At 45.5% G+C, this 26,605-nt stretch overlaps 2 protein-coding genes across 3 annotated transcripts in view; one reads left to right on the forward strand and one right to left on the reverse strand.

Moving 5' to 3' along the window:
- ISM1 (isthmin 1) overlaps window positions 1-22,198 on the forward strand; it is a 77,954-nt gene extending 55,756 nt beyond the window's left edge. For both annotated transcript variants that reach the window (XM_050745313.1, XM_050745315.1), the window contains exons 3-6: window positions 1,593-1,857; window positions 10,506-10,649; window positions 14,226-14,315; window positions 20,495-22,198. In XM_050745313.1, coding sequence (XP_050601270.1) covers window positions 1,593-1,857; window positions 10,506-10,649; window positions 14,226-14,315; window positions 20,495-21,012 — 1,017 coding nt within the window. In that variant the 3' untranslated portion in view covers window positions 21,013-22,198. The remainder of the gene's footprint in view (window positions 1-1,592; window positions 1,858-10,505; window positions 10,650-14,225; window positions 14,316-20,494) is intronic.
- The window catches only part of TASP1 (taspase 1), a 403,549-nt gene that overhangs the window by 32,297 nt on the left and 344,647 nt on the right, over window positions 1-26,605 (reverse strand). The gene's annotated exons all lie outside the window — the stretch shown is intronic.

Below are 26,605 nucleotides of genomic sequence, written 5' to 3' on the forward strand. Positions count from 1 at the left end.
ACTGGAAATGCATCTGCCCAGTACATCTTGGGTTGATTACTTGGAGCGCATGTTTCTGATTCATTTGCACATAACTCATCCAGGGGGTGTTGCAAGAGCTATGTGATGGCTAAAGGAACCCAATGCGTCTTTTATTATGTTTTTCAAACAAGTCTTTCTACGTTGATTGTCTCTTGGAACCAAGAAGCTTCATTCTTCCAGCCCCGTGACAGACTTCAAAATGAGACTTTCGTAAATCTGAGAACAAGTTCTAGCGTTGGCTCCAGGACTATCTGCTCTGACCCTAAGGGTTGGTTGAGGAGTGTGCAGTCTAGGGATAAACCATGGGGTGAGTGAAAATCATAGCTGGGAAAGCCTGGTCTTGAGGAGCTTGTACTTATGTCTCTGTACACCCTGAAGCAACCAACGCCCACCTGCACCTGTGGTCTTGTTGTTTCTTTGGTCTCATGAGGGGACAGTAGCTCTGTCACTTACTTTTTGAGAGACAGTGTGGCAAAGTTAGGGAGAACATGGGCTCTAGAACCAGACTCCCCATGTCTGCCACTTACTAGCCCTGTGACCTTACGCAAGTTGTTGATGTCTCTGTGCACCAGTTTTCCCTGGTTGTAAAAGTTATCCGACAGTCATCTCAAAACTTAATACTTTGAGACAATGACCACGGGATTGCTGTTGGTCAGGAATTTGACTAGAACTCAGCTGGGAGAGCTTGTCTCTGCTCCAAGTGGTGTTGGCTGGAGTGACCCAATTGAGGCTGGAAGATCCACGATGGTCCTACTCACATGACTGAGCCCTCAGAGCTAGACATGGGCTGAGAGACCTTGGTTCTTCTCCATTCAACCTCTCTCTTTACGTAGTCTCTACACACGTAGTGGTCTAGGCTAGGCTTCCTTGTATAGTGGTTAGAACATTCCAAGAGAATGAAAATGGAAGCTGTAAGGCTTCTGCTAAGATCCGTCACCATTCCACTCCTATCCATTCTGCTGGACAGAGTGAATCACATGGCCAATACAGATCTCCAGGGAGGAGAAATGGGCTCCACCTCTCTCAATGGGAAATGTGGCACATGCAAACATGGATGGGAGGTCTTTACAAGAGTTAAAAAATATAGGTGGAGTATTTAGGATAGTGCCTGGTACAGAGTTTGTGTTCATAAATGATATGTTTTATTATAATATGGTTATTCTGGTATCACTTCAGGAACAAATATAGTATGTGTTTACTTCCTGAATGAAGGGCTTCTCAATACCACATGGAGGAGAGACAAACTCTCCAGGCTCAGCTCTACTCAAATTCCTAACCCACAGCAATCCAACAGTCATTGTTTCCAGCTATTAAGTTTTTAGTCATCAGTAAATCAGGGACTCCAGTGATGAATTTTCCCCTCTCAACCCGAGGCCATATTCCATCTAGTCGTGGAATTCATGTGTACCATCCCTGGAGGTTTTCCATTTGTATCACTCTGCGGTCTCAGCTTTCCTTCACAAGGGATGCATCCATCATTTCCCTCTGCCCTCTCAGACTTTCTTCCAAGGGTCACGTAGCTTGGAGGCTATTGACTCCACATTGACCCTGGCCTGTTCTGAATTCTTCAGGTCACCATAGAGGTGGTCGACGGTCCTGACTCTGAAGCAGATAAAGATCAGCATCCGGAGAATAAGCCCAGCTGGTCAGTCCCGTCCCCCGACTGGCGGGCCTGGTGGCAGAGGTCCCTGTCCTTGGCCAGGGCAAACAGCGGGGACCAGGACTACAAGTACGACAGTACCTCAGACGACAGCAACTTCCTCAACCCCCCCAGGGGGTGGGACCATACAGCCCCAGGCCACCGGACTTTTGAAACCAAAGAGCAGCCAGAATATGGTGAGTTTACCACCCAGTAATATAAAATTGGTGGGAAGAATAAATGAGGATGATGCCTTGGACATGGAGCCAAGCAAAGCCCTGCTTAGAGCATGTGGCTTTTGGTCTTCTGTGAGGCAAACCTCACAAAGGCTCTGTTCTGCAGAAGCCCGAAGGAGGCACCAGCAGCCACATTTTTCTGGAAAGATTATAATTTTAAATCAAATCATAATCACTATGCCAATTATCTTAAGAGAGAATTTTTTAGGATCTTTGGGGTTCTTTCTGCCTTCCCCACCCCTCAAATTTCAGTTTTACTTCTAAAAATGAAGAAATTATCCAATAAACTTGCTTGTATTTTTTACTGTAAAAATTCATCCTGAAAATCAGTGTAGTGAAAGAGATGTATACGGCTGCTTCCTTTGACCAGGCAACTGTGTTATGTTTTATATTGGCAGTGGAGTGGTCCTTGGGAATCCACACGAACGGGTATGTCTCGGGTCTTCAAAGTAACCCTTCCCCCAATAAATTTCAAAACTCCAAGTTGGGACTTCTGGTTTCCTGTGTTTTGGGAGTAGGATAAGTGAGGTAATACCTTCCAAATTCAGTGAGTTAAAATAATAAAAATTCATTTCTCACTTGAGTTGGGACGGGAGACAGGGTAGGAGAACTCAGCTCCACTCAATCATTCAGGGATCCAGCCTCCTCCCATTTTGGAGTTCCACCAACCGTTAGGGCCTGAGAGTTATCCTCTGGATATTCTGTGTCCAGCTGGTGTCCAGGGAAAGAAAGGGAGCTTGGAGAAGAAACACACAATCGTAAGGCCCTCAGCCTGGAGGTGACACACATCAGATCTACTGAAATTCTGCTGGGAAGACCTGGTCACATGTCCCACCTTGGTACAAGGGAGGCTGGGAAATGTGTTCTATGTGTGTCCAAGAAAAAGAGGAAACCAATTTAGCAAGCATCTGGCCAGATTTAGTGGGGAATCAGGCAGTTTGTTATAAGAATATTTAACGTCTTACAAATGCACCCATCATCATGACTTTCTTGTGGCTTCACCATCAGTGGACTTTGGAGTGAGCAGTGTATGAAGAGGATGACTTGTCTTGTACCATTTGCATGCTAACCTTTATCCCCATTTTTCAACAGATAGACCAGTTGTGTATTAGAGACTCATTTCTTCTCATTAATAGAGAATTCTAAGCAACTTCCAAAACAGCAAAACAAAAATATTATTTTGCCACATCATCAGTTGTTCAGTCAACATTTATTAAGAGTAAATGTTGTGTCCAGCACTATGCTGGGTACAAAAATGAGCAAGGCATAGTTTGTCCCCAATCTGTGGATCAAGGGAGAAAATTAAACAATAGAGCAAAATAGTGCCATGGTAGAGATGTATATCAAATGCTAGGGTAACAGAAAGAGAACTCTATATCCCATCCAGCCAGCGGGCTCATGAAACCTTCACCTTTCCCAAAGGAAGTCGAGTTATCTGCTTTCTAAGAGGAAGGATTTGGGATAATAGCCAACATTTAAATAGTACTTACCATGCACTAGTCCCTGTTCATGGCATTTCACATATATTATTTCATTTAATCAGCTCTCTGAGGCAGATACTGCACTTTACGGATGGGAAAGCTAAAGCCTAGAAAATTTAAGCAACTTAACCTGGAGGGCTAAGACCTGAGACTCACCCCAGGCAGTCTGGGTCCAGAATCTGTCCTCTTGACCACTATACAATTCTGCCTTTCTGGGGAAAAAAGTCGCACACCCTTTAGGACAGCAGAAGGATCTAGAAATGAGTGCTTAGGTTGGAAGATAGGAATGGGAGGAAAAGATCAGTGCCATTGAATGAGAGAAGCACAGAGGACCGCTTGATGCCAGCCTGACATTGCACAGCTTTTGTGGCTTCACCTGTTTGCCTACCCCACACAGAACATTGTTTCTGAGAGTAGAGCTCAGACACCTGGCCTCAGAATCATTCAGTTGCATGTTTAAAAATGCCAATCTTGGGCCACAACCCCTTCCCTATATACCAATAGTCCTCAAAGTGTGGCCCCCAGAACCAGCACCACTAGCATCACATGGAAATGCAACTGTTTCAAGCCTGACTCCAGACCTACTGAGTCAGACACTCTGGAGTAGGACCCAGAAATATGTTTGAACAAGGCCCCCAGGCACTCTGCTGCATTGAGCACCTCTGTTTGAGATGAATGGTTCTCCACCTTGGTTGCTCATTATACTCACCTGTAGAATTGTTTAAAATCCCGATGCCTAGACCTCTCCCCAGACCAGGTGAATTGGGATCTCTGGGGATAGGTCCCAGGCATCGTTGTCTTTTAAAGCTCCAAGGATGACTTCAGTGTTCAGCCCAGGTTGAAGGCCACTGCTTTCCATCTCCTGAATGAGAAGGTCTAGAAGTGACACCTGGAGTCCGTTGTTGTTTGTGTCTTTGTTTCTTTCCTTTTACAGTCAGGGTTACCAGATGATTCTCTTGCACACTGAAGTTTGAAGACCACCACCAGAAACAACTTTTTCATCTAAAGCCTTTACAGAGTACAGTTTGCTGAATTTATGAGCATTAAGAACACCCCCTCTACTTCCATCTTGAGGCTAGAATTTGCTCTACGGCAGTTACTGTGGCTACCTCACCCACCTGCACCCCCAGCCTCCTAGACCTAGAGTACCATTGAGCTCCCCACATCAGGAGCTCACAGCATGCCTGGGCCATGGAGAAGCTCCCATCCTGTATTATTTCAAAGTACCTCCTAGTATCTTCCCCATCATTAGACTGGACATCGGGATTGCTGCTTTATAAATAAAGTCGTGTTCTGTACAGTACCTCTAAAGCAGTGCTTCTCAGACTTTCATACATGAATAGCCCCAGGGGCTTGTTAAAATGCACCTTCGATGCAGTAGGTGTAAGAAAAGGGCAGAAGCCTGGGTGAAACTGAGACTGCTAGCCCTCTGACCACACTTTGAGTAGCAAAACTCTATGCCCATTGTAGGTGCTCAGTAGCGTTTGGCAGAATGAATGAATGAGTGATCATTGCATCCCAGGATAGTCCACATTCTGGAATTCATCTTTTCCAGAATTTCATACAGCATCAGATAAACTGAGAATTCCCCTTTTCTTTCTGTTTTATTTATTTTTATTTATTTAATTTTTTTAAAGACATGGATCTCGCCCTGTTGCCCAGGCTGGAGTGCAGTGGTGCGATCAGAGCTCACCAAAACCTCCAACTCCTGGGCTCAAGCAGTCTTCCCACCTCAGCCTCCAAAAGTGCTGGGATTTTTATCCCACAGACCCACTTTTATTGCAGTCAACAGGAAACTTGGAGCAATTTCTAAGTATTTATCCATATATTGGGTGCTGTTGTGGAGGAAACAGAAAGAGAACATATCACCCAGGAAGGAGAAGTTCATGCAACAGCAAAGCAGTGCAAGTCACTGTATCTTGCGGCTTGCAGCCTCGTCGGGGACAGGCTAAAATTGCCACAGGAGCTGGCCTTCATGGAGGAGATAGATCTCAGAGTTTTGAAGGTAGAATTTTTAGTAAGAATTTAAATATTTGTCCGCAAGGAGTATTTCTAAAAATCCTAGGTGAAATACATATAGGATACAATGGCATCTGTAGAATAAATTACAAAATACACAACAGAAGACAGACCTCACTTGTGATGATGAAAACACATGTGATGATGCTGTGAGTCAGCTCAACTGTGGAAAGTATGTGTTTGAGATGCTGCATTTTAAATCCTTTCTGTGTAGATACTTGGGGTATCCAGGGCAAAGAGAGAGTTCCAAATAAATATTTTTTTGTCTAACAGTAGTATACCATTTCTGGAACTGTTTAGAATAGCCCACATAATGAAATTACGTAGGTACTGCTTATTGTTACTTGGGTTAGGACTCAGTTCTTTGAAATTCTCTAACTGGTCATGATCCTATTTTAATAGAAGATTTCACAGTGATTTTTTTTTCAGTGGTTTTTCTTTATAATGTTGAATTATGGCCACGTAAGTGGGTATCTTAAAGACAGCAACTTGGGCCAGAATCAAATCTGCTAGAATCATACCAAGCTATGGAACAGGATATGGCGGGAGCAGACAGGTCTTAGATCTAATTCCAGCTCAGCCAAGTTTGAGCTGTGTGACCTTAGGTAAGTACCCTAATCTCTCTGAGCCTCAGTCTCCTTGTCCATAAAAAGAGGATGTTTCCACCTACCTCACAGCGTTATTGTAGGAGTTAAATCAGTAGATAGACAGGGCAGCTGGTTAAAGCAGGCCCTCAGTAATCTTGGATTACTTAGACACTGTCATCTTGGATTAATGGTGCAGGTTTACTAGTGGCCAAGTCAAGACCCAAGTCACTTCAGTTGCCCCACCACTGTGACTGGCCCACAGAACTCTAGTGCCCTGAAACTATGAAAGGACTACTTTAAAACTCCAACAGCATCCTTGAAACCCAGCTCTCAGCCCACTGCACTCGGGATAGTTCTTTTTCCTCCTTGAGTTATTTGATGTCACAGCCAGTGGCTGTCAAAGCACCATATAAGTGCTCCCAGGAACTGTTTTTTCCTGCCGTTGTCATTATATTTGCGATTATAGCTGCTCACATTGATTTTCTGCTCTGAGCAGTGGCCCCTGGTAAGTGAGCAACTAAGAACAGGCTTGTTTTATTATAGCAGAAAGGAGCACTGCCCTCAATGATTTGTACCTGTCAGAAATTCCCTTTCTGTTCTTTGAAGACATTAAACAAATAGAAATCCCCAAGAGGAGGGTCTTTGCTGGGACATTGATGTGGGCCCATGTGCTGTGAAAGCTTCAGGGGAGTGAGCTCACATACACACTTCTTCCTAGGAGGCAGTTTCACTTCATTGCCAGCCTCAATAGAAATAATTAACCACATGGCGAGTTCCATGCCTAACTTTGGGGGACCCATATGAAAAAAAAGTTTGGAAATAAAATGGCTTTGTGAGCATTTAAAATAAAGACGTGGAGAAAGCCACTTACTGCAATCATAAATCCTTAATGGCTTCAGAGTCTGGCAGCTGTCTAGAGAGCATATTTTAGGGAGGATTTTATGGGGTATTTGTAACAGTTAGCTTTTGCTGCTTAGAAAACCACCCCCAGGCCAGGCATGGTGACGCATGTCTGTAATCCCAGCACTTTGGGAGGCCAAGGCAGGAGGATTGCCTGAGGCCAGGATTTCAAGGCTAGCCTGGACAACAACCTCATCTCTACAAAAATTTTTTGAAAACCTTGGCCAGGCATGTTGGCACATGCCTGTAGTCCCAGCTACTCAGGAGGCTGAGGCAAGAGGATTGCTTGAGCTGAGGAGTTCAGGGCTGCAGTGAGCCATGATGATGCCACTGTACTCCAGTCTAGGTGACAGAGTGAAACTCCGAAATAGCCAAAAAAAAAAAGGTGGGGTGGGTGGGGGGAAGAAAGAAAAGCCACCTGCAAAATTAAAGGAACGAAAGAGTTCTGTCTCTCATGAGTCCGTGGGTTGTCTGGACTCTTCTGGTCTGGTCTGGTCTGGCTTGCCTGGGGCTGGATGGTTTAGGCTGGCCTCACTCACAATGAGGGGTGCCCAGCTGTGTAGATGCTGTATTGAGATGGCTGGGGCCTCTCTCCACTGGTCCCTCCCGCTCCAGGAGGCTAGCCTAGGCCCTTCATGCTTGGTGGAAGAGTTCCCTGCAGCAAGAGGGAATGCATGGGCACTTTGTATACCTCAGCTGGCATCCTAGTTGCTATTATCCCATTGGCCAAAGCAAGTCATGTGGCCCATCCTGGAATCAGCCTGAGAGGGGAGTAGCCAAGGGAATGGATTTGGAAAGAGGAATTATGGGTGTGATTTTTCACATAATCTGACGCAATATTAATGTTTAATAATTTAGATCCAAGAAACTATAATAAGAAATCACCTCATGCAGGGATTCCAACACAAGTCTTATAGAGAGTTTAATGCTAAAATCTCAAAACTCAGGGGTGATGTCTCTCCAAATTTGCTAATTGTGATAATGGAGAGGCAAGGCTGCATGAGATTTCTGGATAGTAGAGGTCCCTTTGCTTTTGCAAAGCCAAGGACACTACTTGGCATCATTGGGTTATGTCTCATGCTGGTACCCACCCCACAGGTGATGCAAACTCTCCCTAGGGGATTTAATAAGACTTCTTCTGACTTACTCACTTCCCCCTTTTTATGAATAAAAAACATTATAATCTTTACTTTTGACCTTTTTTTAGCTGTTATTCCCTTTAACAAAATCTGGCCTCAGTGGTGCGTGCAGGATGTGACTGGGTGTGTGCTCATGTGCGTATGACCCGCTTCACCTGGATGCTTCTCTGACAAGTGTGCAATTGTATGCTTGTTCCAGGCACCTCTCTGGTGCTCTTAGGGAGGTGACAGAGAGACACTAGACTGCAAAGTTCTCAGTGGGAGCAGTGACTGCCCCTACCGCAGTGGTTTCTCCATCCAGAAGCAACTTGTCTTTCCAGTCCTTCTGTGTGATGCCTAATAAGAGATGGTGGAGGTGAAAGAAGCTAATGCCAGGGAAGCAACCCAATTTTCTGACACAGAGCAGTAGTTTCAAATATCTGCTTAGCTGTGTGGTTGGAAAACCATTTCTTAGGACAAAAATCAAAGTTCAGAAAAATTCTTTTTTGGGGATCGGGAGGAAAATAGATGGGGCCCCAGGGGCAGATGAGATGGGAGCAAGCTCTCCACTCAGAGTTAGGAAGGAGGACACAACCATGAAATCCACCCCGCCACCACCCCACTTCTCCATTTCCGCTTAGTGGACTGAGGAGGCTCCACAGCTCTGTGTTTGCCTGAGACATGTTCAGAGTGAACGCCAAGTAAACAACAGCCTGGAAGGCTGGCACGGGCCCACAGATCAGGTAGAAGCATGTGTGGACTACATTCCTGCCAGGCCTATGTAATAACAATCGCCACAACCTGCTATGAACAGAGGGCACTCCCTCCCGGCAAGGGGCATGCCTTTAGCTCCACACTTGGCACCAGCAGAGGCCCCGAGGCCATAGGAAGATCGGGATGAACCAGGAGAAACTGTCGCAGAGCAGAGGTACTGCAGAAAGAATCATGCTTTAGAGAGAAAGGGCTTGGTGCTAGAGCCCTGCTTTCCCTTCTGTCAACCAATAACCTTGAACCAGGCATCCTACCACTCCAGGACTTTACTTTTGGTAAGAGGAACTCAGTTTGATAGGTGTATTAGTCTATTCTCATACTGCTCATAAAGACATACCTGAGACTGGGTAATTTATAAAAGAAAGAGATTTAATGGACTCACAGTTGCACATGGCTGGGGAGACCTCACAATCATGGCAGAAGGCAAAGGAAGAGCAAACGGATGTCTTACATGGTGACAGGCAAGAGAGAGCTTGTGCAGGGGAACTCTCATTTATAAAACCATCAGATCTCGTGAGACTTATTCACTGCCACGAAAACAGCATGGGGAAACTGCCCCCATGATACAGTTATCTCAGCTGGCCCCACTCTTGACACATAGGAATTATTACAATTCAAGGTGAGATTTGGGTGGGGAGACAGGGAGACAGAGCCAAACATATCAATAGGGTACCAACCTCTCCCACACCTCTCATCCCCAAGGCCACTATTTCCTGGCCTACTTTTCCTTTTTGCACAGCACTCATCAATTTCTAACATGCCACCTATTTCACTTCTTTTATGTGTTTATTCATAAGTGTTTCTCTTTTCTCAGTAAAATATTAGTTCCTCCAGGGCAGGGATCTTTGAAAGTTGTACTTAATAGTGTATCTCATATACCTAGAATTGTGCCTGACATACAAAAAGGGTTCAATAGGTATTCACTGGATGGATGTTGAGTAATGACCTTGAGGGATGATTTCTAGCTTCATTATTAATCGATCGGTAATCTATTGCTACACGGAACAAAGTATCCCAAAGTTGGTGGCTTAAAACAACAACCGTTTATTATTTACCATGATCCTGTGGCTCAAGAGTTCAGGCAGGGCCACTGGGTAGGTACTGTGCTCCTAATGGCACCAGCTGCATTCAGCTGTCCACTGGGAATGGCCAGAAGGCTTGAGAAGGCTTTGCTCACATGTGTGGTGTCTCCGTGGTCCTTCATGTGGTTCCTCTCTTTCCACGTGATGCCCCGTAATTCACAGGTCTGGCATGAGCCTCTTTCACAGTAACTGGATTCCCCACAGCAAAAGCCAGAAGCTGCCAGGCCTTAAGGTCAAGGCCAGCCCAGGTTCTAGAGAAAATAGGTTCTCGTCTCTCTCTGTCTTTCTCTCTGTATGTCAATGAGAGGCTAGAAGCACAGAGAGGGAAGGAACTGAGGGCGGTTACCCTTGGAATCTGCCTAGCATATAATCCCATGCTGTGCAAATGTATGCATTCTCAGTAAGCATTTTCTGGGCACCTTCTAGGGATATACAGATCACCACGGTGCCCAAAACCTCCTTGCTGTCACAAAGCTGATCCCTAAATGAATGCTGGAGCTATAAACCTTTTAGCTCCAGCTTAAAAGTCTTCTCCAGCAACCCCCTCCCACAGCAAGAATGATAGAGGTGAATAATTGACAGGCTGCTTGATGGGGAGATTGGGAGACTCTTTGGCCAAAGTTGATGAGCATCTCCCTGGCTCTCTTCCAGATTCCACAGATGGTGAGGGTGACTGGAGTCTCTGGTCTGTCTGCAGTGTTACCTGTGGGAACGGCAACCAGAAACGGACCCGGTCTTGCGGCTACGCATGCACTGCAACGGAATCGAGGACCTGTGACCATCCAAACTGTCCAGGTGCGTTCACCTGAGTGTGTAGCTCCAAGTTCAAGGGGAAAGCTTTTTAATTTATTATTAAAAACTTAGTAAAATTGTCTTTTTAAAAGATGTAACTACTTTTCTTTTTGTTGTTGTTGTTGTTGTTTTTGTTTGTTTGTTTGTTTTTGAGATGGAGTCTCTGTCTGTCGCCCAGGCTGGAGTGCAGTGGCACAATCTTGGCTCACTGCAACCTCCACCTCCTGGGTTCAAGCAATTCTCCTGCCTCAGCCTCCTAAGTAGCTGGGATTACAGGCACATGCCACCATGGCCAGCTAATTTTTGTATTTTTTTTAAGTAGAGAAGGGGTTTCACCATGTTGGCCAGGCTGGTCTCAAATTCCTGACCTTGTGATCTGCCTGCCTCGGCCTCCCAAAGTGCTGGGATTATAGGCGTGAGCCAAGATGTAACCACTTTTCTAATAAGACTTCTGACCAGAGTGAGTCAGGAGATAATTGATGAGCTGAATGGATTTTCTGAGTCTTATGCACAATTGCAGTGGCCGTGACCTAAAAGACAATGCCGCATTGTACTTATTTAATTTAGAGGAGGGACTCTGGTTAGATTGGGTTTTTGATGTGGGATTTGTTGTGCCTTGAAGAGAAACAGAAGGCAGACACTCATGGTCTGATGAGGAAGCCAGGATGAGAGGCTTGACAGCCATCTACAGGAAAAAGACACAGCTCCATCGGTAATACCAGAGAGTTGCCAAAGGCTCCCAGGAGCACAACCTGGGGCATCTTGGTAGTCAACTATCACTTTATACTGCATTGTCAGTGCTTCAAAAACTAAACTAATTGCACACTTGGTGAGAGGTCATGTTGAGAGTCAACAATAATTGTGATTGACTATAACAGTGGTTGTCAAACTATGGCCAGGTCTGGCTCGAGAACTGTTTTTGTGTGTCCCATACATTTTTAAAGTGTTGTGAAGAGAATAAGAAAGAGAAGGAGGAGGAAGAAGAATAGAAGGAGAAGGGCATGGAGGAAGAGAAGGAGGAGGAGAAAAAGGAGGAGGAGGAGGAGGGAAGGAGGAGGAAGAGGAGGAGGAAGCTGCAACCAAGACCATATGTGACCCACAAAACCTAAAATATTTACCCTCTGACCCTTTACCAAAAAGCTTAGTAACTCCTGGTGTATAGTCTTACTGTGTATTTCCCATTGCCAGGTAGAATACCAGCCTAAAATAATATCTTAGAGCCTTTCAAGAAACCACACATTCCAAATGGCTTTGGCTGAAAAAAATTTCAGAGACAGAAAATCTGATCCCCGCACCCCAGACTTCCTTTTTCTACCTCTAGACACTCTGTTCTCCAACCAGAGACATTTGGAACAAAGGACAAATGAAACCACAAAGGCGTTTCTGAGGAGAGGGAGGAAGAATCAGATTGGAATCAATGTGTATGTTAGCAAAAGGGGACCTGTAGAAAACGGGGCTGAAATGCAAGAAGTGGCAGTTCTGGCTCCATGTCAGCCATGCCATCAGGAGCACAGTACCTACCCAGTGGCCCTGCCTGAACTCTTGAGCCACAAGATCATGATAAATAATAAACAGTTGTTGTTTTAAGCCACCAACTTTGGGATACTTTGTTCTGTGTAGCAATAGATTACCGATACATTAAATCCATGTCAGGATTTCAAAACAGTGGAGCAACCATTACGGTGCTTTTCCTGACTTTCCCATGCTCATTAGGATGAGCTGAGCTGGAAGCCTGGTGGGTGGAATCTGGATGTGTAGAAAAAAGCAATAAATAATAACAGTATGAGGAGGACGGAGAGGGAAACAGGAAGGAAATGAAAAAGAGAAGAAGAATATGAAGTAAAAGAAGATGATGATGAAGGTAAAAATATGAGGCAAAAGAAAATGACAATAAAGGTAAAGAAGAAAAAATAAAATAGATGATGATGAAGAAGATATTTTGAGTACTTAAGAATCAAGCAAATGGCTAAAGCCCTTATAGGTATTATTTTGTTTAGTTTTCACAATAACTTTATGAAATAGGTATTTACAATTGTATCCATTTGACAGCTGTAGCAACTGAGGCATAGAGGATTAACTTGCCTAGAGTCACACAGACAGCAAGTGATCAACCTGGAATTTGAATCCGGACAGTCTGATTACACAGTTAATATTCTTAATCATTAAACTCTTTGGTCTTTGCCAAGAGAAGGGTATTGGAATCAGCCAGTGCTGTCATTGGACACAGACAGCATTTGAGGTCAAGGTTTGGGGGCTTGCCTGTTGTTTTCTCTTCCAGAGCTCCCATCCAGACTCAAAGTGGTAGATTTAGGTGCCTTGTCAGGGGAAGGCTCCCCTCTGCCTCCATTTACAAATGTTTCCTTCCTGTTTTCTGTCACCACGGAGAGCAGTGTGACCAGGAGCCCTCTTCATACCTTTTCTTCTCGTCTGTCCTCACCCTCCTTCCATCCTTTCTGCCTCTCAGTTCCTGGCTATTGCAGCTTTTCTGGGCTCCCTTGGAACATGAAGGATTTCCTTTATCAGGATCTCTTTCCTTGTTTGATTCGTTGATTCCCAGCTTTCCTGGAAAGACTCATGGGGCAAAGTCTCCTCGGCCTGGCAGTTATTACACTGTAAAAGTGTGTCCTGTAGGTCAACCCTGCAAATGAGTTTGAGGTGCCTCACCTAAAATCAGAGAGAGCTCCTTAACGGAAATCAAGTCAGGGAAACCAGCAGGGAAGGCCAAGGCTCACCAGCAAATGTTACTGCAGTGCCTCACTCTCTCCTCTTCTTATTGCTTTAGCTTGCACCGGATTCCTGTTTGTAAAGGAAGCTTGGTTGGGGTGGCCCTTTGGGTGAGCCAGTAAGTTTGAGTAGAGCTGGGTTCAGTTCCTCAGAGCAAATTATGGGAAGCCCAGCTTTTTCTTTCTGAAGCATCATCAACAATGCTAAATGTCCTAGAATATGACCTAACTCTTCTTGGCTATGCATTGTAGCACCCTCAGTGAGCTAGACAAAGAATGAGCAAGACAGATATTCAAGGGAAAACTATCACCTAACACTTCCCACTTACTGCTCTAAGCACTTTCTTTACACCAACTCATTTCATTATTTCAACTCTAGGAGGTAGGGCAATTTGTTCTCTCCATGTACAGATGTAAAAACTGAGGCACACAAAAGTTCACTGGCTGCCCCAAGGTCACGTGGCTAGTAATGATTTCAACTCTCACAGTCAGTCATTAAGAACAAGATATTAACCACTACGTTCTGTTGCCTCTGGTTTAGTTCGTCACGCTGACACCATCCTGGCATGTGTCCCCCACTGCCCAAATCCCCATCCACGGGCCCAGTGAGTGAGTTCCTAAGGACTCATTCAGGCACATTTGGATCTGATTTCATGCTGCCAATGTATCTTGGGTTTTAATACAGTTTCTGCACTACTACCTGCTTTTTACTGTTTCCTCTGTTGGCAAGTTTCTGCCCGTGAGTAGTAATGAATACAAAAAAGGCTTTGTTCAGGTGTATTTATTTTGTTATTGTTGGGGGGGGGAGATAACGTTCCATATAATGATGGAAAAATGAACTCTTGTCTGTGTTTAGGAATTGAAGACACTTTTAGGACAGCTGCCACCGAAGTAAGTCTGCTTGCGGGAAGCGAGGAGTTTAATGCCACCAAACTGTTTGAAGTTGGTAAGAAGATTTTTTTTCTTTTGTAATCCAAATATTGACTTAGTGCCTCGGAGATTCCTTTTGCCTTTGCAGTGCCATCCTTGGATCCACGTAAATGTTTCATTTTCCTTTTCTGGGGTCCAGTGCTCCCAGCATGTGCCTTGCTTGCTGAATATACTTCAAGCAAGAGAAAACAGTCCTGAGCCTCCTCCACCGGACTGAGTGCTTCCGGGTTCACTCTGCTCTCTATGCAGTCTTCACAGCCAGAGGCAGATGGGGACCCATCTCTCCTCTTAGCACAGAATAAGCCCATAGCAGGGGCTCAGGTCACATGGAATCTGTTCTTACTCGGCCTTCATTGGGCGTCCTCAAGAAAATCAAGAAATGGTGCCCTCAGTTCTCCAGCAGAGGGAGGGAGGGAGGAGAAGAGGGAATTTTCTCAAAATGTCACACCTCCATCCCCTGCAAGAATTTTTCATAAACCTTTGGTACATTCTGCTACTTGTCCACTAGAAAATGCTAGAGCAAATGCAATAAATGTGAAGCAAACAAAATGGAAAGTGACTCTTCAGGCGCAAGGTGCAAGCTTACCTTTTAAAAATAGCTTCATGTGCTTCTCTATATACTTAAGGATTGTAGAAGGGTAAAATTCCTTCTACCCCATATCTTTTAGCCACCCAAAAGTTCTTACTTAGCCTCTTCACATCTACCCTGCCTCCTCAGCCAAAATTTAGCAGTCCTGAGTCCTTTTTTTTTCATAGCCCAGCTATTTGGGAGCTGATTTGGTGAACAAAAAAGGTTCCTCAAATGCCTATTGGGGTCAGGTAATGGGGTCAGGTAAGCATCCAAGTAGAACAAATCTAGAATAAAAGGAAAGACAAAAAGAAAGCCTGGAGGAAAATAATGGTTCTAGCACTATGATGAAAAGAAAATGAGTCTGGGCACAGTGACACACACCTGTAATCCCAGCACTTTGGGAGGCCGAGGCAGGTGGATCACCTGAGGCCAGGAGTTCGAGACCAGTCTGGCCAACGTGGTGAAACCCCATTTCTACTGAAAATACAAAAATTAGCTGGGCATGGTGCCAGGCGCCTGTAGCCCCAGCTACTCTGGAGGCTGAGGCAGGAGAATCATTGAATCCAGGAGGCAGAGGTTGCAGCGAGCCAAGATTGCACCAGTGCACTCCAGCCTAGGCAACAAGAGCAAAACTCCATCTCGGGAAGGGAAGGGAAGGGGAGGGGAGGGGAGGGGAGGGGAGGGGAGGGGAGGGGAGGGGAGGGGAGGGGAGGGGAGGGGAGGGAAGGGAAGGGAAGGGAAACAGTGTTGGGGGCAGTAGAGAATGGTAAAGTCTGTGACAAAATGAAGAGCTTTATCGAAAGGGTCGGCCGTGATGTGGTCACTATGGATGAATACCCACCCAGTATTGCCAGGTGTTCTGGGTTTCTAAGAGAGACCTGAAATCTTGATTTTGCCAGATTATATCTTAATTTTTTAATGCTTGATAGAAATTTATTTTAAAAACAAACCTAATCAGAAATGTCTGTGAGCCAAACTGGATGCAGTTTGGAAATTCAATGTCACGAGGGCCTTCACCTCACCCCTCCAATCCCTTCACATGCATATGATCAAATGCATTTAACAGGAACCATCAGCAAATACAATGCATTTGATTGAAAAATAAAAACGACTTTAAAGGCAAGACTTTGACAGAAAGTGGTAGAACCTTAAAGGCATTCTTCTGAGGCAGAAAGTTTCTCAGGCCTCTTCATATCACACCCCACAGGCAGGCAGCATCTAGCTGTTTTGCAGAACACAGCCCAGATGCACAAGGCCACACTGGCATGTGGCTAAGGACACCAGAGCTGAGTAGACATGGTGTCTCAGTCAGGGTCCAGGCAGGAAAGAACATGGCACACTCAAGTTAGGTAACTGAGGAGCCTTTGGTGAGGGACTGCTTGCAAAGGTACAAGCAGAGTGGAAGGATTGAACTTTCATTTTGTCAATGACTGCTCAGAGAGGAGGCCACAGCCACAGCCTATCCCAGCTGGCAGCACCTAGACACTGTTGGGTGCACCCTCTAGGTTCCCTCCCACTTAATCCTCTCTGCAACTTTCTGAGAGAAGTGCTATTTTTATGCCCAAATTAGAGATGAGAAAACTGAAGCACAGCAAGGTAAAATGCCTCCCTCAAGTCGCAGAGCTCCTGAAAGTTGAGTTACAACTCAATCCCGGGCTGTTCAGCATGCGATCCCACACTTTGCCTTTCGCCAGGCCTTTCTGAATTCATAAGACATGCCCCATTTTTCTCTTTCTCGTTTCACTGACAAGTGCCCAAAGCCCTCTTGCAAGCTGCCCCTCATCCTAACCGTGTGATTTCCACCCACACCACCACCAGCCTCCCAGGCTCCTGGGTCAGAGCTGGAGTCACTGCTTATGTCTTCCTCTCTTTACTCGAAAGTCCACCAGCCACCAAGGCCTGGCAGCTGTAACTCTGACCTCTTCTGATCCCACCTGCTGTTTCCTCCCAGAGTATCTCACCTGGACCCTCCCCATCATTATCAGCTCTGAATTCATTTTCTGACTGCACAGCTCAGTTAATAGCTCACTATCATTTACAAACTTTCCGTGGGTCCCTAGTACCCTCTGAACCAGCCTAAACTGAACAAGACCGCCATGATCTGACACCAACAATCTTATATTCCTATACCTTCTGCTGCCATGAAACTGAACATGTCATGCCTCAGCCCCAGACATCCCCAGCAGATTTTTTCCTGCATAACCTTAGTTTGCACCATGAACGCTTACCTGGAGAGCCTTCCCTTGCCCTTCCTCCATCTATGCTATTGCAGTCTGTGTCCATGAGACATCTCCAAGACCCAGACACCATGATGGGATTAGACATGCAAGAGATTTTTTGAGGAGACACCCAGAAAAGATAAAGAGCAAGGTAGCAGGACTAGGCAGGGAGAGCTTTCAGACCAAGGTGCAGGCCTGACTCCTACAAAAGAAAGCAAGGCAGGCTCAGCCATGCTGATGGGGAATCCCAGCAAAGTTGCCTGTTGGAGGAGACCCTCGGGCGGTTCCCCTACCATGCTCAGTCATTGGCCGAGAGCAGCCAGAGGGCAGATAGGGCCTTGATGTTAAAATCATGATAGATCCAAAGGTGCAACCTGGAGGCTGCCAGTCAGCAAAGCACCCACAGCAGGTTCCCTTATCAGAGCTCTGAGCGGGACACTTGTGGCTGTCACATAGCCCTGACATGGCCTAGGAGCAACCTGGTGTCACATGCTCCTTGAAGCAACCCTGACTTCCCCTGCTAGAAATGACCTTGCATTTTTGGACACCCCTGGGGCTTTTTGCCTTTGCCTCCTTTAACGCACCTCACATTCCACCACTGTTGGCTGCCTTAGATATGCCTCATCTTACCCACCGCAGCTCACTGGGGCAGATGACCCACCCACTCACTGGGCTGTCGGTGACCAGCCCACATTCCCTCCACCCACAGCATGTCCTCGCACCTCTAACTGACAACCCCTGTGTGCCTTTGCCTGAGGTCTTTCTCTGATCCTGAGCCCAGCTGCACATGAATGCACAGGGCATTCCTAGCTGGAAGTCCAGGACCAGTCCCCTGTTGGTGATGAATGGGAGCCGGTGGATAAAAACTCAGATGCCCATCCATAAAACAAATCTGGACTCAGTAAGGAGAGGCTTTATTCAAAGGATTATTGCAGGGAGGCGGGGGATGTTATCTCCGTATTACTGCAGTGGGATGAACGATGTGACCAGAAGGTCTGCAAGCATCTCAAGGGTTAGGCAAGGAGCGTTTCCTTTTATAGAGAAGTAAGTAAGGGAAAGCGAGATGAAAGGGTGGCGTGATCAGATAGTAGACTGGAGAATGCTCTACCCTGAAGCCAGCCTCTTTCCAAAAGGGATCCTTCAGGAGAGGCTGTGCTGGTTTAGGCTGAGGGTGGACCAAACTCCTGGGAGCTGGGTGAAGGAGAGAAGCTTCATCAAAGTTTGGTTAAGATGCATTTTGTCAGCCAGGCGCGGTGGCTCACACCTGCAATCCCAGCACTTTGGGAGTCCGAGGCAGATGGATCATGAGGTCAGGAGTTCAAGACCAACCTGGCCAACATGGTGAAACCCCGTCTCTACTAAAAATACAAAAATTAGCCGGGTACAGTGTCAGGTGCCTGTATTCCCATCTACTCGGGAGGCTGAGGCAGGAGAATTGCTTGAAGCAGGGCAGCAGAGATTGCAGTGAGCCGCGATCGTGCCACTGTACTCTAGCCTAGGTAACAGAGTGAGACTCCATCCGCAACCCTCCCCACCCCACCAAAAAAAGATGCATTTTCTCCGGATTAATCAGTGAGGACAAGGAGTTTTTGAGGCAAAGAAAGGGAATTTGTGCTTCTGGCCTTGTCACAGGTGAACAAAGCAAACATCTGTGAGTCTTTTCTAAGTCCTATGGGGAAAGGGGGTTCTCTGCAGTAAGCTGTTTTCCAGAATGCAGAAGGGCTGGGGGACTCCTAATCTTCACTGTTTCCAGGATCACAGGACTTGGGTAAAGTTGAACATTGTTTCAGATAGGAAAATGCTGAGGGGTGAGGTTTCCCAGATCCCAGTGGGAGTAACCAGTTCCTTACAGTGGTTACTTGTTTGCTCCACACCCTGCATTAACTGCTCTCTCTTCTCTATCTAATTCCCCTGCTCCCCTGCCTCTGTTTCCTGAAATCACTTCCCCAAAAAATCATTTTCACTGGAATCTTTTTGTCTCAGGATCTGGGGTAACCCAAACTAGGACACTAAACCTGAGGTCCTGGAATCAGATGACTGAGGGACCGAGAGATCACCCATAAATGAAGGGATCAAGTAGGAGCTGTGCTGAGCTGGGGACCTTTGGCCCTGTCCATGGAGGGGTCACCATTTACCTGTTCACAGGATCAGTTGTTCCCATGGGAGAATGCAGGACCAGCATAGATCAGTCTTTTGGTTTTTCAGATAAAACCACAGATCCACATTTATAATTGAAATAACTAATTCTTAAATATTGGCAACTAATCAATTATTTTTAATACTGAAAGAAACAAACACAACCCCTCTGGGGGTACATTTTGACCCAGGCCTACAGGTCACTGGCCTGTGATCCAAATCTTAAGATCCCTAAAAGCAAGTGCCCCGGGCTCCTTCCTCTTTGAGGCACCTTGCCCCGTGAATTTGTAGACAGTGATAGTTACATGCCTAAGGTTAAGAGGTTGGGGGAACCAGTCCATGTGTGGCAAAATCAAAACTGAGTCCTACAAATCTTCCTTTGGGGCCTTTTCCATCACATCATCACTTATTTCTTTATATTTTTATTTTTTATTTTTATTATTTATTTATTTATTTATTGAGACAGAGTCTTGCTCTATTGCTCAGGCTGGAGTGCAGTGGTGCAATCTCAGCTCACTGCAACCTCTGCCTCCCAGGTTCAAGCGATTCTCCTGCCTCAGCCTCCTGAGTAGCTAGGATTACAGGCACGTGCCACAATGCCTGGCTAATATTTTGTAATTTTAGTAGAGACGGGGTTTCACCTTGTTGGCCAGGCTGGTCTCAAACTCCTGACCTCAGTGTTTTAAGATGATCCGCCCGCCTCAGCCTCCCAAAGTGCTGGGATTACAGGCATGTGCCACCATGCCTGACCTCATCACTTATTTAGAGGGGAGATTCAAATAATTCTGAATTCTTAAGTTTGTTAGGAGTGATAATCGGGTCATGATTATCTAGGAAAATATCCTCTTTTTTGTAGATGCTTACTAAAATTTAGGGGTAACATTATGTATTTCCACAAAATGTTTTTAAAAGATAAAGCAAAGATAATGATAGTTAAATCCAGGTGATGAAATATAGGTAGTCATTGTATAAGAATATTCTCTACTTTTCTGTGTGTCCGAAAATTTTATAATATAAAGTGGAGGAAGTCTTGTGAATAATGAAGTCCCCAAGTTCAAGGGAAGTGAAAACGGCCATCCACCTCTGATGGTTCCAGGGGGCTGCAGGGGTCTCTGGCTCTAGGAAAGGAGTTGTTGACTTTAGCGAGTTGTTGACTTTAGTGTCCTCCTGCGGGCCCTCAGGAGCAGCCTGCTGTAACATGCCCCTTGAAGCACCTCCTGTGGGCCGGTTGTGCATGCGGTGAGAGGGTTTCTCTTTGGCCTTTTCCAGACACAGACAGCTGTGAGCGCTGGATGAGCTGCAAAAGCGAGTTCTTAAAGAAGTACATGCACAAGGTGATGAATGACTTGCCCAGCTGCCCCTGCTCCTACCCCACTGAGGTAGCCTACAGCACGGCTGACATCTTCGACCGCATCAAGCGCAAGGACTTCCGCTGGAAGGACGCCAGTGGGCCCAAGGAGAAGCTGGAGATCTACAAGCCCACGGCCCGGTACTGCATCCGCTCCATGCTGTCCCTGGAGAGCACCACGCTGGCGGCGCAGCACTGCTGCTACGGCGACAATATGCAGCTCATCACCAGGGGCAAGGGGGCGGGCACGCCCAACCTCATCAGCACCGAGTTCTCCGCGGAGCTCCACTACAAGGTGGACGTCCTGCCCTGGATTATCTGCAAGGGTGACTGGAGCAGGTATAACGAGGCTCGGCCTCCCAACAACGGACAGAAGTGCACAGAGAGCCCCTCGGATGAGGACTACATCCAGCAGTTCCAAGAGGCCAGGGAGTATTAAAGAGACTGGGATGAGGTGGAGGAGGCCACCTCTGGTTCTGGAGCGCACACGCGCCGCACTGACCTGCCGACTGGCGCCGAGACCTTCTTAGCCGCGGTCGTGTATGTTTGTATATACCACATGAGTATTTCTCATACATTACGCTAGGGGCGTGCGCCACGCCCGGGGACTGCCTTGTGAAGCCGCCCTCGCCATCTGCAGAGTTCCTTGAAAGTACCCCTGGGGAGCGATGTGGGCAGAAGGATGGGGACCACTTGGAAGACAGAAAAAGAACCTGGAAGCCACAGTGGGTGCGACTCAATTCACACCCGGATCCAGAGTTTCAAAGAAAGGCTAAGGGGGAAAGAGACTGAGGTTGTAAACGTTATAAGCAGTTTTTATATATAACTTATTTAATACAAATGTGACTTAAGCGTAACCTTTTCTCTGGAGTTGTGGTGAAACTAATCTCTTCTGTGAGAGATCAGAAAGAAAGAGACTTAGGGAAGTGGAAGAGAAAGGGAATTTTGGAATTTATTTCTTTAAAAATAATGCAATAGAAATATATCAAAACATGTAAACGCCCACCTTAAACCAAATGTTATTTAGTCATGAGGCACCTTGCTGGAGTCTCAGATTCCAAAAGTTCTTTTCTTCAGACTGGGTAGGGAATATGGTATTTTAGGGACAAAGCTAAGGACTGATTTTAAATAGGCTTTAAAATGAAAGGGCAGTATTATCATAATGCTATCATTCTGCTAAACGGCCCCAAAACAGTAGAATTTCTGCTCATGTCTTAGTAGGTTCAGAAGACTGCAGCCAAGTTCAGACGTGAAAACAGGAAGTAGCACTTTTCCAAAGGAAAACAACAAAACAAATGGGAAAAAGATAATGGACCTCATTTCACCTCTTTTAATACTATTTTAACAATTTTTTTCCTCCACCAATATATTCCCAATAAATAAATATAAAAGAGGGGGAGGGTCAATCTGGGGAATCTTAATTTTTATGTTTTATGAAAAAAAACTGCATTATTTTTGTAAAGTATTTATTGAGTCACGGATTATTATGCATCAAGCAATTGTTAATATGACCTGGTGGTCCTATAGAGTGGAACTTAGGAAAAATGAAGTTGGTTCTTATTCAATATTTTACTTTGCAAAATTCTAGTAAAAGAGAGTATATAATAAAATCATAATAAAATGTGTTACCTGCATCCTTCATTTATGATACAAATGTGATAAATAGCCCGTGTGAAGCAAAACTTCAAGGTAGGGGAAAGAAAATTGCAACCCAGGTGGGAATAAAAGGCTCATTCAGTGATTAACATGATTGTGGGTGGTGTAAGTCATGGCATCTTTGACACCAAGAATGTCTACCCAACCCCCAGGAGGCTGAGGCCCATTGACACATGTGTGACTTTTTGCCCGCCCAGACCTAAGGAAGCCAAGTCAGAACAAAGGCTTAAGACAGCCCAGATGAGCAGGGCCACTTCCACAGAAAATTCTGCAATTACAGTTATAAGTGGAACTACTTATCATGCTAAGTATTCCTTTTCCCAATGAGAAAACCAAAGCTCAGAAAACATAAAGACATTGGACCCATCTTTCATTTCCTAGCCTAGTATTCTTTCTACTGTAGCACATTTTTGAAGTCCTTATATTCCTCATATCTTTGGTATTCCTAACCCCACCATTAAGTTATCCTGTACAATTCTATTCTTACGGAAAACTTTTTACCAGTCATTTACACTTTTTTTTTTTTGGAGACAGTCTCACTCTGTCCCCCAAGCTGGAGTGCAGTGGCATGATCTGGACTCATCGCAACTTCCGCCTCCTGAGTTCAAGCCATTCTCATGCCTCAGCCTCGCGAGTAGCTGGGATTACAGGCATGTGCCACCATGCCCGGCTAACTCTTCTATTTTTAGGAGAGACAAGGTTTCACCATGTTGGCCAGACTGGTCTTGAACTCCTGGCCTCAAGTGATCTGCCTGCTTTGGCCTCCCAAAGCGCTGGGATTACAAGCATGAGCCACCATGCCCAGCCATGTACACCTTACAATGAATTATTTACACCTTAAAAGGTATTGCCCACTCTCAGAATATTTATATTTAAGATCTGTGTCTAATCATGGAATGAGAAGCCTTATTCACATCTGAAGCAATTTTATGCTACAGATGAACTGAACTAGTAAGAAGAGAATCAGTAGGTCCATGTATCAGGCAAATAGATTTGGTTCCTAATAATGAGGAAATGTTTTCACAAAGAGAATTGGCTGGCAATGGAATGCATTGCCTTTGAGGTTGTGAGTATCCTGTCAGGACAGGTATTCAAGCAAAGGCTGGAGATTATTCACATGAACAGCTCAACTGGATGATGAGGAGACCAATATGTATAGGACAAAACCCTCTGATGTGTTCTGTTAAGGGTAAGCACAAAGTACTATGAAGAAATAGAGGCAGAAATCAGGGAAGTATCTGTTGGTTCTAATGAAGGAATGGGATTTTATAAAGCATAAAAGAGCAAGGGGAAGTGGGTGTGTTTGTAATAAGAAAATAGTATGGAGAAAGGCAAGGAAATAGGAAAGTACTTGGTGTTTTCTGAAAACTGGGAGTTTAAGGTGATGAGCAGAGGAACAAGAGTGGCAAGTTATGGAGCCATGTCTACAGTGTTTTTGTTAAGTATTTAGAATGAAATTTCAGAAAGAACAGAGAGCTTTTGTACTACGGTGAAAATGACTGATGTGAGCAATGCTTTCCATGTGAGCTATTTGCTTTAATATCAGACCTTGCTGACCTAATGAAATGAGAGTTGGAAGGTGGGGTGAATTGGAGGGGAGGGCTCCAGGACTCTGGCTACTGAGAATGCCCTGGTCTCCCATGCATCATCAGATGGTTCCAAACCTCTGGAAATTTGCTAAACTATAATCCACCTCTATTAGGATGAGATAATTTTCAGTCCCAATGCTTTAGTGGGCCAATGAGTGATCTTCAGAAATCAAGACCTCACTGCCTCAGTTGTCTAATAAGACAAGGAGACCCTTATCTCATTCAACACAAGGCCCCAAGCTGGTGCTAAGGCAACCCCAGGCAGTTCAGTCAGTGGGCAGTAGATCGTCTGCTCAAGGGCCTGGTTTGCCTGCAGCAGAGTAAGATGTCTGCAGTCTCATTGCAGCCGTTGTAAATATGACCCCTCAGTAGCTACTCAAATGGTTCTCTTTGAGTGCACTGCTCTTTTGCCTTCCCCTGGAAAGAGAGCCCTAGTAATTCACTGGGCATCCTGGGTGCCACATCTGAACACAACAGTGCTAAACAGAGATGCCCAAGGCCCTCTAGTGGCTGCACATGGGAAGGGTAGAGGAGAGGCCAGGGCAGCCTATAGCTTTCTCTTGGGACCCAGTTCATGTAACCGCCATGATTGTAGCCTCCCAAGCACCTCAGTCTTTATATCTTAGTGTCCAAGAGGGTAGAGTTCTCTGTCTTAACACCAGGGATTAAAGAACAGGTACTATACAAGCCACCATCTTCTGAGCACACACTTTGTGTCTCTGTGTTAATCATTTTACCACAGGAGACCAGCATTATTACATCCAGTTTATAGATAAGGAAAAGAAGCCCAACAAGGTTAACTAACTTGCCCAAGGTCAGACCACTTGGTAAATGACAGAGCTCCTTGAAGCCAGCAGTGTCTGATCACCAAAGCCCAGGCTCTTAAACCTAACACCTGTGCTGTCCTCTCCTCCTAACTCATCCCCAGTTCTGCTGGATCCATTCTTTTCTGTGACTCACTGCCTTTGCTTAGATTGTTCAAAGAGGATCTGGCTTTACGTATTTTGCTCAGTTATCTCATAGTCCATAAGATAACTTAAGTCCAGTGGTTCTATAGCTGAGCCCTTGCTCAGGTTGGGTAAGTCACAGAGCTCAACATTTCTAAAAGATAGCCTGATCCATGGATGAGAACAAAGCCGGGTCTGCTTTTCCCACCACACATAAGCCCTGTGCTAATTGCTGCGTGTTAGGTAGACCTCAGGGGCAACCTAACAGGCACCTAACCTTCTTACATGCCCAGGTTCCAGCACTGCACCTGGCATACATAGTCAGGCAATGTGCAGAAGGCTTAACAGTTTGAGGGTTCAGTGGGCCTGGACTCCAATCCTGACTCTCTCACTTGCTTGCTGGGAGTTGTTGGACAAGTTAATACATTGGCCTTTAGTCGTTTGCCAAATATTTATTAAGCATATACATATGCCAGATGCCAGGGATCCAGTGGTGTACAAATCAAAGTCCCTCCTCTTGGACGGGAGATGGTGGATAAGTAAATAAGTGGAGAATCTGAGATTATGGTAAGTGATATAAAGACAAGTTTTTTGATCACACATGTATGATGTTACATTATTTAAGGTGATGCTGGTTACTGTAACAAATAATCCTCAAAATCACAGTGACTTAACCTAAAAAAACTCTAAAGAGTATGTTTCTAGCCAAGTGGCCCACCTCTAAGTGACAACCCGGGGACCCAGACTCCTTCCATCTTGTGGCTCTGCCACCATCAAGGCGTGACTCTCTAGGATTCCCTGAGGTCATTTCAATCCCAGTCTGTTCAAAAGGTAGAAAGCAGGGAGAAAACTTGTAAAGTTTTTTGTGGGTTCAGCAGCGAAATACTATCCATCACCTCTAGTCACTCTCCTCAGCTCTTCTACATGACACATCCTTCTGCAAGGGAGGCTGGGAAATGAAGTCCAGACAAGGGGTCCAGGAAGCAGAGATGGGCTGTATGAGCACCCAGTCAGTCTCTGCCAACTACCCATTCCACAAGGCAGGAAAGAAAGGCGGCAGAAGAGGCTCTGGGCGAACCCAAAGTGGGTGGTCAAGGGGAGAGATCCTTCTCACTCCCCCACTGTCTTCCACAAGTACTATAGTGCTAAGCTGGACCCCAGTTTCCTTATCTATAAATTGGGGTAAGTCCACCTGTCCAAACTACCTGTTGTCCAGTGCTTTTGCTAACCCAAGCATTCCCTCAGCACTTTCCATATCTGTTCAAATCATCCCAACTTTCAAGCAGCAGCTCCCGCATGTCTTTGCCTGATGCCTTTTCTCATCATCTGTGGAACCCATTGGGCTTGCACAGAAGACTGGAAGTGCTGGGAGTCAACAGACTGAGTGCCTGTCAGTCAACTGTTTGGTGACCTTGGGGTAATCAGTAAACCCCTAAGACTCCACTCATCGGTCAATGAATACCCCAACTCCCTCACCCCTTGAGTGGGGCCATTGTGAAGCGTGTTTTATACCAGTCCATGAGCTCCCAGTGGGATTGAGTTCCAGTTGCCTATGGCAGTAACCTACTTGAAAACACACACTTTATTAGCTTCCTTGCCCACTTCCCTACTAGTACTCACTGGAATCTTCTACCAAATATGCAGCTTGTTCAGATCCATCTCTCAGAGTGTGCTTCCAGGGGACCCCAAACCAAGACATCACTTCATGCTTAAATACTTATTAAGTGCTATTCAAATATTATTATTAATATTTGATATTTAATATTTGATAATAATAACATAGTATTATTTGAATAGCACTTATTTCATTGTGCACATCTGAAGATGGTTTTGCTGTAGG

Source organism: Macaca thibetana, chromosome 10, assembly GCF_024542745.1.
Source record: "Macaca thibetana thibetana isolate TM-01 chromosome 10, ASM2454274v1, whole genome shotgun sequence".
Classification (NCBI taxonomy): Eukaryota; Metazoa; Chordata; class Mammalia; order Primates; family Cercopithecidae; genus Macaca; species Macaca thibetana.